Source organism: Malania oleifera, chromosome 9 (assembly GCF_029873635.1).
Source record: "Malania oleifera isolate guangnan ecotype guangnan chromosome 9, ASM2987363v1, whole genome shotgun sequence".
NCBI classification, from domain to species: domain Eukaryota; kingdom Viridiplantae; phylum Streptophyta; class Magnoliopsida; order Santalales; family Ximeniaceae; genus Malania; species Malania oleifera.
Window position 1 is genome coordinate 1344157 of NC_080425.1, and position 12899 is coordinate 1357055.

Consider the following 12899-nt stretch of genomic DNA (forward strand, 5'->3'; position numbering starts at 1 on the left):
GTTTTAGGTAAAGTGGTTATTTAACATGGTAAATGGATGCATGGAGGTCTTGGATTCTAGTCTTTTTGCTTGCATTTATTGTAAATTCGTCAAAAAATTATCGTGCTCCCAATAATGGATGTTATACAGTGTTCTCTTTCCACGTGAAACTGGACTGCACGTGCAGGGATGTATTAAGGCTTGATATACATTGTTGACCCACAACCTAACAGCATAAGCTTTATACACCATAATGACTACAAGGCATCCCCGAGCCACAAGGCTCCTCACTTTGCAAGGGTAGGGGGAGGGTCATCAGAGTGTACGCAACCTTACCCGTGCTTTTTATGCAAAAAGTTGTTTTCTTGAACTCGAGCTCATGACCGGTTCCAGTCACAAAGGAGCAACCTTATCATTGATCCAAGACTTATCCTCCAATGCACATTATGACTGACAGATGAAAATAACATTTTTAAACCTTCACATTGGTACGGAGAAATTTTCTGATCATTGGAGTTACAGGGAACACATTGAATTCGTGATCCTAAATTAATATGTATGGTCAACAAACACAAGAGCTTCGAACGATCCACCATCCACATATAGGAGGTTCTAACCCACAGTTTGAAGCTATTTTAGTCAACTACAAAAGTAATAGTATTAGTGGGTGTTTGGGATGACTTACAGAAATTATGTGTGACTTACGATTCAAATAGGAAACTCTCTCTTAATAATTCGAATAAGAAAAATAGTATTTTTGAGTCAAAAGTCACATAAGTCTATATATATATTTTAATTTTGATAGCACATAAGTCACTCTTATAAATCATCCCAGAGCTTACTTCTTCATCATGTTCATTTCAACCCATTTGCCTGTGTCTTCAATCATACAGCCATGCAAAAGAATGCAAGAGTCCTAACATTAAATCATTATTTAGTGACACAGTCCTTGAATTAGCATTCTTTTTTTTAATATTCCCAGCATGAGAAGTTTGCAATCACGGACTCACCCACTGATATGAGGCACATCCTCCCAAATTTGAGGTTGCTTAAACTTTTCTCTGCACACCTGTCAAATACAACAAGAATTAATATGGTTCCATATGAAAGGATTTCAAAGAATCACATGACTCGCATAAACATGCCTGCAGTCCAGGAACGCCATTGGTTGCCAAAAGAGTGATCATTCCATAATCGGAATGAGCTGAAGCACCATATATTTCTTCATCAGAAAACTCCAGTTCGCCTGAAATCCAAAAAAGACAAACTAGCTGCCAATAAAAAAGAATTTCAGTAGATGATTGGCCTGAGAGTTCTGCATAGAAGAAATTATCTCCTAGATGTACTTGGGTGGAACATATAATCTAGCGTTGACAGGACACTAAACAAATGGATTTAGTTAAAGTAAGTCATTACCATAATTAGCTCCCAGGAGGACTTGCATGAGGCAAAGACCACTGCCTTTAGACCTCAAAGGCATGCAAAGACATACCCTTTGAAATTTGAAGGAAAATTCTTTAAGGTTCTCATTCAAACATAACCAAGAAAATGAAACAGTTTAACATATTCGCAACATGCAATTAATATGACAATTCATGCAAAATTACATGCAAGGTATGCACCATAATTCAGAGATTCTAATAGAACAATGATCAAGACAAAGTGATTTTGCGAGAATCTCCACCCCTAAGGAGATAATTTAGGATCAAAGAACCCCAATTTTTTAATATTCCTTATAGGGATTGTGCACACGTGCACACAGGCATGCAGGCACAACACACTTATAGGAGAAGAGACAAAAATGCATTCATGTGGCAAACAAGGCACACAAGAAGCAATTTCATAAAGGAAATCACTGGAAAATGATCACAACTAGGCAAAAATAGTCCCAAAATTTCTCTGGAATTTTTCTCTATTTTAAAGAATTTTTTTGCAATTTTTCAAAAATTTATAAGGATTTTTCTCAATTTTTCTTTATTTTTTAGATTTTCAACTTTTTTATTTTTCTGGTCCTCAGAGTCAAAAATGACTCACAGAATTTTTATTTATTTTTTCTGGTTTTCCCTGATTTTTTTATTTTTCTTATATTTTTCCCAATTTTCCTGGATTAAAAATAAATTAAATACAAATTAATATTAATTAAAAAACCGGGGTGGTTTAGGAAGTTAAACTGGCTCAACTGGTTTGAACCAAGACAATGGATCAGCCTTGGGTTGATCTAGGTCAAACTAGGTTGACTCAATTTAGGGGAGAGGAAGAAAAAAGGCGGGAATGGTATGGGGCTGCCACGTGTCAGCCATTCGTGGTGACACATGGCAGCAAATGAGTAGCTCTGTTTTTTTTTTGAAAAATAAGGTGGTGATACATGGTAGGATGACATCATCATGACGTCACCCGCCATGTGGCAGCAGACAATTGGCTCAAGGAAATTGGATCAAATCGCTAACATGGCAACAATAGCCGTCCAAAGAAAACGGATGGCTAGGAACACACCACATCGCCTAGTGACGACATCCAAAACATGCAAATGTGCTTGCGCCACGTGTCACCAGACACCCATCCCGCTTCGAATTTTTTTTTTTTACTTATCATATATATTTTTTTCCTTTTTTTCTCTAATCTTTTTCCTTTCTTTTCTCTGTCTTCTCCCTTTCCCGAAGCCTCTCGATTTCTCTCTCTACCGCTCTCTCTCACTCCTCTCCCTCTTTGATCACCTCTCTCTCTCCAAGGCCACCACCAGCCACTGTTATGGCCTCTGCCTCCTTCGGCGGAGCCATCCCCCCAAGGTAAATCTCTCTCTCTCTCATTTTTGCTCCCTCTCCCTCTCCCTCTCTCTCTATTCTATTTTCTCTTCTCTCACCCTCTATAAATCTCACTTTCAGTATCTCTCTTAAGACTTCTTTCTCTCACCCTCTCAGATCTCTTCTCTCACTCTCTAATCCTATCTGATCTCTATTTTGCACGTTGAACGGTGGCGCTCGATGACAGAGAGCTCTAAGCTCTCTGCCCTAGTTCCTCAAATCTGATCGAAGGTAAAATCTCCTCTTTTTCCCTCACCTTTTTTTCTATTTTTAGGATTTTCCTGGCTTTTCTTGGCATTTCTTGCGTTTACTTGTTTTCCAAACAGGGTTGAGGGTTTGGGTTAACCTAAGTGTTGACTTAGGTCAGGTTTGTGTATAGGTTAGGGTTAGGTTAGGGGAATTGGGCTTGGTTTGGGCTCAGATTAGGCTTGGGTTTGGGCCTAGTTAGGTTAAGGTCTTGGGCTTTAGGATAATTGGGCTTAGTTTATTAGGATTTGGCCAGATCTTTAGAGGTTGGATGGGCCTGGGAATCGGGCTTGGGTTGCTAGGCTTAGGTTGGGCTGGTATAGTATAGGTTTTAGATGGGCTTGGCCTTGGGTTTAGGTTAGGGTGGTTTGGGTCAATGTAGTTGACCCGGGTCAAGGTTTACCTGGGTTGGGTAGTTGGATCAGGTTCGACTCATTGAACATGGCTGGGTTGACTCAGATCCGGGAGGTCCTCAGGCTGGATCGGGGTTACTGGATCTGGGTACTTTGACACGGGTCTGTGTAGTTTGACCCGAGTTTTCGGGTTTGATTTTTTCAGATCTGGGTCAAAAAACCTGGGTTTGTTTTGAGGAATTTTACAAGGTCCTTTACAGATTTTGGTTCCAAATTTGGGGTCTTTCTTGGGGTTATTAGGGTTCTGTTTTCGGGGTCTGATTGAGAATTTAAGGGCTCTGTTTGGGGAATTTTCTGAAATGCAATTTGAATTAATATGATCAACTTAACCAAAAAAATTCATAAACTTAACAATGAGTTTTAGGGAAGGGGAACTAACCTCCTGGTGTTTCCACTTAGCTTGTTCAAAGCTTTCTGAATCCGCTCTAAGAATTGTTGCACTACTTCCCTTCTTCAAGTCCTTTCTGTCTCTCAATGGTTCTTCAAAATCCCTTCAATTTCTCTATTTTTCAATCCTTTCCAACCCTTCAATGTCAATTCCTTCCTATTTTCAATTTCCAGCTCCCTTTTTGTTTTAATTTCCAGCCCCTCTATTTCACTCTTTAGCTTTTGAAATCTGAATTTTCAAGCCCCTGAATGTGTGTCTCTCTGTTGCCTGTGTCTTCTGAAATCTCTCCCTTTCTATCTTAATTCCCAGCCTTCTCTCAATTTTCAGCCCCTCTTTGAATTTGAAACTCCTGCACTATTTATAGCCCAGCTGGTGTGGAACTAGTTCCATGGGAAATAGGTGAAGGTAGCTGGCCATGGGAACCAGCCACTTTGAAAAATGGTGCATGGGGAAGGCTGCCAACTGGGCTCAATTGCTGCCCTCAGCCCAAAATTGGGCTTCAAATGAAAATAAAAAGCCCACAATGGGCTATAATTACTTAAAACCATTTAACAACAGGCCCAAAGGGGCCCACACTGAATTGAAAACACAGAATTGGCCTAAAAATGGGCCCAGTCCGCTTGGATTATGAACTAGCATTGGAATTCTTTCTCGTGTATGCAGGTGATGAAGAAGGCCCAACAACAGCAGCCCAAGAGTGAAGAACAATTTTATTCATTTTTATATTTTCTTAAAAATTGTACTCATTATGCACAAGAATGAATGATAATTTGTGCCACAAGACCTATGAATGAAATTACAAGTCAAGGCGGCGAGGCTGAGAGAATCAAAACGAGAGACCCGCTGGTTAAAAACCTTAGATGACACCCTAAACTTATGACTAAAAAGAATTATAATTAAGGAACAAAAATTTTAAAAACCAAAGTTTTTCTATATAATGGCCGAACAAAATGGGGAGTCTACAATCACATTTCTTTTATTGTAGATTTGGGCGGTCCTCTACTTTCTTGGGATATTTGTTATAGGAGAACCTTGACTGATAGGGAAACTATTCAATTATCCTCTTTGTTGGTTAGGTTGAACAATTGTAGGATGTCTTCCAAGGAAAATAGTTGATCTTTGTTGTTGGATTCCTCGAGTGTTTTTTCGTGTAAATCTTTCTTTGATTTCTTGGTTGATACCAATAATTCCTTTCCACCTTATAAAGTAATCCGGAAGGTCACAATCCCCCATAAAATCAAAGTGTTTCTTTGGTTTGTTGTGCTTAATAGAATAAATACTAATGACTTGCTGCAGATGAGTAGACCTTTAAAGGCTCGATCCCATGATTACATATGCTTTGTTTTGATTGTTCAGAATCTGTTTCTCATTTTTCTTGCATTGCGGTTTTGCCTGGAAGGTTTGGAATAAGTTATTTAATTATTTTGGAGGAAGCTGGAATTGTCCGAGAACAGTGGAGGAGTTCTTGGCACTATATTTTGTGGGTTTCGAAGGAGGGAGGAAGGTATTGCTTTATGGAATTGTGCTTTATTTGCAGTGCTATGAGGCTTGTGGAAGGAACATTATCTATGTACTTTTTCAGGGAAGAAGATTCCACACTGGTTGGTGGGGGAGAAAGGTACATTTTATGGCTTCTTTATGATGTGTTGACGATGGAAATTTTAAGGGGATGTGTTTGACAGATGTACAGCAGGATTGGAAGCCCCTTCTAAGAGTGTGCTGATTTGAGTTTGCTGTATTTTTAGTGTTTTCCTCTTTCATTTTGTTTTTCAGGGGATTATCGTATTTCGTTAAGGAGATGTCTTCTCTCCTGATTGTACATTCTTTTCTTTATATATTGAAATTCTTTTTCTATAATAAAAAAATAAAAAAATAAAAAATAAAAAGACAAGAATAGCTCTCCCACTATCTACGTGCCTTATTTATCAGCCAATAAGATTTTGATTCCTGTGTCTGAATTGTACATTGAGTCATTGTGATGACTCCAATCCAACTAAAGGTATCTTATCTATTTTTCAAGAGGAAAATGATACAGAAGATAATCAATGCCAAAGGAACACAGTTTTGGCATTGATACTGTAGGTAATCTACTAAATACTGTACAAGTCTACCCAAGCAGAGAAGAAACATGTTGTATACACTGAATTGTTTGGAAGTGAGACCAACAGCCAACCAGAGAAAAGGTCTGGAAATTGCAGTATGTTACCAAAATTTTTGTAATATGAAATGAATGAGGCATGAACAATGGATGCAACGACAGTGTGTTCCCATGAACAAATTTTGCAATCTCCAGATTTAGGCCTCCCAAATACAAAGAAATATCATGGCATATGATATGACTAATGCCTAAAAGACCACGGAACTTTCCTCCTACCATGACTCCCTCTTGTTTTCACCTTGCTTACATTAAAATATTCTAAATCATGTGAAAAAACAAAAAAATAGAACCCCCTTTATAGTCAGAATGCAGGTCAGCATTTAACAAAAGATATATCTATACAAAAGAAAACCCAAACATGACAGCAGAGGAAAACAAACTAAACAACAAAGAAAATATTAAAATCTGAGCATGCATTAAGAAGCTAAAGTATGATGTTAAACCTGGATAATGCAGCAGACGAAGAAATGACATTGGTGAATCCAAAGCCCCCACTTCTTCAAAGAAATCATCATCCAAGTTCAGAGAAAGAGCAATCAAAGAGAGTAGCCTTTTTCCAGCAGTCCTGATGCATTGGGTCCAGTGGCATTCACAATCATAAAATTATTATTTAACAAGTGAGGGGAAAAAATGCTAAATAACTTCAAAAGTTTCATAAGTTAGCTGCATTGCATAGAATGTTCTCTTCCCACAAGCAAAGGCACCTTATATACATTCACAACAAAAATATTTTTGACAAACAGTTCCAGCTCTGAACCTCCTAGCCACACATCAATCCAAAAAGTTCCAATGCTCTTTTAAATACTGTACAATTTTAGCCAAGCAGAGAAGAAACATGTTGTATGCATTGAATTGATTGGAAGTGCATGAATAAACAAGCACATCAAAACTAAAATTGATATGAAAAGAGAAAGCTTCCAGAAACTAGGATCAACACTGGTCAATTTCCATTCACGGTCTCCAAACATACAGTGAAAATAAGGGAATCTATGCAAGGAAGAAGTTTAAAATTACAGGACATTTTTTTTTTTTTTCAAATAAACTAAACTTACAGGACTTTTTCATGGTAAGATTCCATTGTGGGCCTCCAAAATGGCAGAACTTCTGGTATTCCCCAGCCAGGAGAACAGCCATAATTCCAAGAAAACATGTACAAGATTAACAAAGCGCATATTTAAGGTGATTAGAAAATGCTAGAAAATACCATCCAATGAAATACTACAGTGTATTATTATTTGGACATACTCGCAAATTGCCATTATTATGACCAGCAAATATGAAATATATGAAACAAAATCCCAGTAAAAATGAAGGTACATGGGGGAAAAAATGCAATACCTTCAGATGGCCATTGATTTATATTAGTCTGAGCTGTAGCGTCATCCAGAGGACCAATGTAAAAGGACTCCTTTGAGTCACCTGTTTGTCAACCAGGAGAATAGGATCAAATACAGTTACCATTATCTATTCCATTGGGCTCAGTATTAATCAATGATGAAGATGCTAAATAGATTGTCATATATTTCACTCGTACTTCTCTTTAAATCCAACCATCCAAATGATGGGTCACAGACAAGGACTTGAAAAAACCAAAAAATATTAATTATTTATTTATTTATTTATTTAAAGCATCAGCCCATGTGTACTCTTACAAACATTACAGGTAGCATATATGCCACATAAAATTAATAGCATCGGGTTAAAAGGATGGACAAGTACCTCTAAAGCTTGAGGAAGGATCTAGGTTCTCAGCATACAATGGTGTGTAACCTCGATGTTCCTTGCGAGCCAGTTTCATCTTCTCCTTCAGGGGAAGCGAGAAGAATTTTCTGCTCTCATTGAACACTCTCTCAAGCAACTCTTTCTCCACTCCATGATTCACAAGGTAAAAGAAACCATATTCCATGCATGCCTATGGTCCCACATTCTGTTAGTGAAATTTGAATGTGTCCTTACAGTTCACTAAAAATCACAATTGAAACCTCAGAGAGACACATGCGAGTGTAATATGTATATTAATCCATTCAATAAAAAACATATCCGTTCAAAAGCTAAATACATATTAAGATCATTACAGAACAACTTGAAAGAGCAGGAAACAACTCATTATTAATGAACTCAGGCAGAGATATTTTGAAAAATTTCAGAATCAGAAGCTTTATCATTTTGTCAATATTCCGCTACAACTAATAAGTCAAAATTATGTTTGATACACTGCCAGGTAATAGCAATAATTTGCAACAAACGGAAAAGCCTGTGAGGCTGCAGTGTTCATGGTGATGCATTTTTTTTTCGTGGCATTTTTTAGAGGAAGGGTGAAGGGTGAAGTAGTGTTAGTGTTGGCAAGGGTTGCAGAGGCAATGGAAAGGAAGGACTAGCGGAAGCCACAATTGTGGAGAGATGAGTGTATGTTTGCAAAATAGGAATAGCTATAGTGCATGGAATGGGAGTAAATTGATAGTGGATGATAATTGAATAATAACAACTACGGTGATGCGGCCGTAGAGGTGGTGAGGTAGATATGAAGGAACGTCCATGGGTTTTTGCTGTACTTGTTAATTGTTTAGGAGCTTATGAAATCCATTAGCAGTGGTAGATGATAGAATAATAACAACCATGGTGATGTGAAGTAGGACAAGAAGCAAGACCTTGGGAAGATCCTTGTTGGAGAATAATTAAGAAGAATTGGGTTCAAAGGATTGTTGGGTTTAGTTAGTAGTTTATTACGTGTTTAGTTTAATTAGTATAGTATTATGTGTATTTGGGGGCTTTTTTGTAGTATTTGTGCATCATACTGGTATGTTTGAAATGTAATGTTGTTTTAGGGGTTTATGTGTAATTTCAAGTGAAGAGGCTTTCTTATAAATAATGTGAGCAAGTCATGTTGCAAATTGAATGTTGGTATTCCCTCTTGCATCCCATCTCTCCACCCTTCCCCTCCCTTCCTCTCTTCAATTTCTTCTAATCTCTCCCATGGCTGTGGATTTTTTATGCTGCCCCAGCATCATTTGGTATCACAGCCCAATATCAATCTCTATTCTTCCATTTCTGTCCCCCATTTTTCTTCTTTCTTCTCCTCTTCTTTTCTTCTTCCTCTTCTCTTCTTCTTCATTATGATCTTTCTCTGGTTCTGATACTCTGTTCTGTTCCTAATCCCACTTCCCCTCCCTTCCTCTCTTCAATTTCTTCTAATCTCTCCCATGGCTGTGGATCTTTGATGCTGCCCCAGCATCCTTTGGTATCACGGCCCAATATCAATCTCTATTCTACCATTTCTGGCCCCCATTTTCCCCTTTCTTCTCCTCTTCTTTTCTTCTTCCTCTTCTCTTCTTCTTCCCTTATGATCTTTCTCTGGTTCTGATCCTCTGTTCTGTTCCTAATCCCCTGCTGCCCAGCAGTATGAAGTATCTTCCCTCTCCTTCCCTGCCCTGAAATTTCATTTTTTAAAGAGAGAGAGAGAGAGAGAGAGAGAGAGAGAGAGAGAGAGAGAGAGAGAGAGAGACAGTTCTGAACTTCTTTGAAAAATTCCAGCTGTGTTCCCCAATTTTTCAAACACCCCATTCCTGGAATATTCTCACAACACCTCCCACACCATCAAAAAATCAGAACCCCCAGAAACTCCTAACCTTAAAATTTTGTCTCCATCTGACCACCAGAGGGCCCCAACGTGCCTAAATATTCTCCAGCCATCAGCCTTCCAGAATCCCTAGTTTCCAGTGCTTTTTTTCTTCACATAGCCACCACCATTGTAATCCCCACCCCTCTGATCTATCTTCTCAAGGAGTTTCATCGCCGGGGACTCTCACACACCTTTTGCCCCAGCTACACATGAGAGATAAGTTGCCGAAGAACCCTGCAACTGCCAGTTTCGCAAGGAACGTTTGCAAATTCATCATTGACGGAAGATGTCCTATGAATGTAACTAGAAATGGAGTCACTTGTATGCAATTTCATCCAGAACCTCACCCAGAGCCTTCTGAGATATCTTGGGCTGATAACTCAATGTCCTTGGTTCTCCTTGGTTAGATGATTTGGGTGTGACTCAAGGACTTGAAAACACACGTCTTCCACTACAATGATAAGAAGATCATTTTGAAGCCCGCTCTACCAATCAACCAAGACAAAGAATTTTCCAAGTTACTCAGCTTGAAGACACTACAAGCAAGGAAATGAATGTGTTTGAAGACAACCAAAGTCTTTCCAAACATTACTATTGTACAATCTGTCATCCCAGTTCATTGATGCCAACTCTCAATTCAAGTCTAAATGATGCAAGGGCAACATCAAGGCCATGGGAGAGATTAGAAGAAATTGAAGAGAGGAAGGGGAAGAGAGAAGAGAGGAGATATGAGGGGGGAAATTCAACAAAAACTGTCTACAACATGGCTTTCACGCGCTGTTTATAAGAAAGCATCCTCAGATGAAATTACACATAAACCCCTACAACTACATTACATTACAAACATACCCCTAGAATGCACAAATACTACAAACAAGCCCCCGAATTCTCATAATACTATACTAATTAAACTAAAAACAGAATAAACTACTAACTAAACCCAACAATTCCATGACCCAATTCTCCTTAATTATTCTCCAACAAAGATCTTCCCAAGGTCTTCCCTCTTGTCCTACATCATGATGGCAGCAATAGAGGTGGCAAAATAGATATGCTCATTCATAGGAAAAGGATTTGCATGAGCGAGAATGAGGCATCTCCCGAAAAAGGCCAGGAACAACCCAAAAAATAACTACAACTAAGAGATAAGAAAAGGCGAAGATCAAAAATTCAACAGGTTCCTCCAATCTCTTTGTAACTCCCAGAAACTAATTTCTCCGGAAAATCCTAAACCTACGCACCAGTGACCCTAAATACTGAATTTTATTCAAACCAGCACCCAATTTAATTTTTTTCCCAGTGAATATCCATGCATTAAACTCCAACCATAACCCCCATAAACTGCATGTATTCCCTGCTTCCATAGAACTGCACTTTCCTTCTTCCATAGCCAGCAAAACAAATAGCTAGCAATTATCCCACCAAAGAAGGTCATACCCAGCTCTCCTGAAATACCAAAAAGCTTATTCCAAATCCTCCAAGCAAATTCACAGTGCAAAAGAAGATGAGAAGCTGTCTCGAAGTTCCTGTAACAAAGCACACATACATTGGGAGAGAAAGCCTTCAAAGGTCTCTTGATTTGCAGCAAGTTATTAGTATTTATTTTATTAAGCACAACCAACCATGTGAAACCCTTAATTTTTTGGGGAGCCTCGGCCTTCCAAATGATATGTTAGGTTGGGAAAGAAGAATCAGAGTGGCTAAAGAATGCATAAAAAAGGTACGAATACACTCCCTACTGAACAAAAGTCCAAAAACCCGCATCCCTCCCCAAGAAAGATTATCCCATACAATAAAGATAACAAAGAAGATAACTCCATCTCCCTATAGATAAGAGGTCTCCTAAAATAGAAACTTTTTAGGAAACCAATGGTGATGTAGGATACATATTAGAATTTATATATATATATAGAATTGAGAGAAGCAGCAGCAGCAGTAGGAAGACAGATCAGAAACAGAAGAATAGAGAAGGAGAAGAACAGAACAGAACAGAACAGAGGTGAGAGACAGAATTAGAAGAGAGATAAGAGAAGGAAGGAGACGAGAGGAGGAGGATGAAGAAGAAGAAGAAGAAGAAGAGCAGAACCAGAAGGAGAGAGAGAGAGAGAGAGAGAGAGAGAGAGAGAGAGAGAAACTGCAATCTGATTCAAACAATAACTGTACATCCACTAGCACGTCCAGCACTTAAACCACTAATACAACTAACGCATATTTACAAATACGACCCAACTAAACACATAATTACAAATACTAAAAGAAATCTAAAAAATACAAAGAGGTCCTCCATATACATCTTTCCTAAACCTTCCTAAACCTACACCTAAAATTCATGTGTCAAATGGGGGGCCTAAGGGGTATAGGTGGTCCTCCATCATTCTCCCCCAGCTGAAAGGAATCTGCTCTGCAGAGTGGGACTGCAAATATGACTCCAACAAGTCAGGAGAGCTGTAATGAACATCATCCTCGGCCTAGCCATGTAGCATTGTGACCTCTCCACTGAACCAAGTAGCGATGGAAACCACCCTGAGAAGACATCACAAACTCGTCATCCAAGATAGACTCCACTGTTTCCTGTGGTCGAGAAATAGAGGGAGGCTGAGGAGCTGCTAAACCTGCATGGGCATCAAATGGCAAACCACAAGGCTCAAAAGTGCCTCTGTAAGGTGTCAAATCCTCTATATTAAAAACTGGACTAACGGTCAAATGAGTAGGTAAATCAAGTAAATATGCATCAGGTCCGAGTTTAACAGACAAGCATGACAAGAAATAAAACAGAACGCTAGAAAGACAAACATGAATCAGGCTTATTCTTCCCTTTAAAGAGAAAAGAGCCCCATTCTAACGATCTAATCTCTTCATCACCCTCTCCACCACCAGATTCAGGAAATTCACTGCTCTAGGATTTCCCCCAGAAAAACCCCCAAGTAAATGGCCAATCCAAAATGCCACACCCCACTTCAATAGCCCATTCCCTTACACGCGCTCCATGGACACATTCAAAGCTGCTACACTACTCTTTCCTATAAAAGTTTAAGACCAGACACCCTCTCGAGATTTTGAAGAATACCCAAAATTATCCTAAAAGGAAGGGCTACGATTTTCAACGAAAAGAATGGTATCATCAGCAAACTGGAGATGGGAAACCACCACTCCCTCTCCCTACTTCTAGACCTTTACCAAGCCCCCTCTACACGGTTGTATCCACCATCCTATTCAACACATTAGCTACACGAACAAACAAAAAAGGGGATAACAGGTCACCTTGTCTAATGCCCAGCGAAGCACAAAACCAAGA

At 38.9% G+C, this 12899-nt stretch overlaps 1 protein-coding gene across 2 annotated transcripts in view; it reads right to left on the reverse strand.

The window, feature by feature from the left end:
- LOC131164871 (2-oxoglutarate-Fe(II) type oxidoreductase hxnY) overlaps positions 1–12899 on the reverse strand; it is a 34041-nt gene that overhangs the window by 14970 nt on the left and 6172 nt on the right. The window contains exons 2-7 of one of the 2 annotated variants that reach the window (XM_058122392.1): positions 7705–7897; positions 7324–7404; positions 7038–7089; positions 6429–6550; positions 1125–1225; positions 990–1048 (exon numbers count right to left, since the gene is read on the reverse strand). In XM_058122392.1, the coding sequence (XP_057978375.1) occupies positions 990–1048; positions 1125–1225; positions 6429–6550; positions 7038–7089; positions 7324–7404; positions 7705–7897 (608 nt within the window). Of the gene's footprint in view, positions 1–989; positions 1049–1124; positions 1247–6428; positions 6551–7037; positions 7090–7323; positions 7405–7704; positions 7898–12899 lie in introns of both variants that reach the window. The other variant, XM_058122391.1, reaches the window with a different exon arrangement.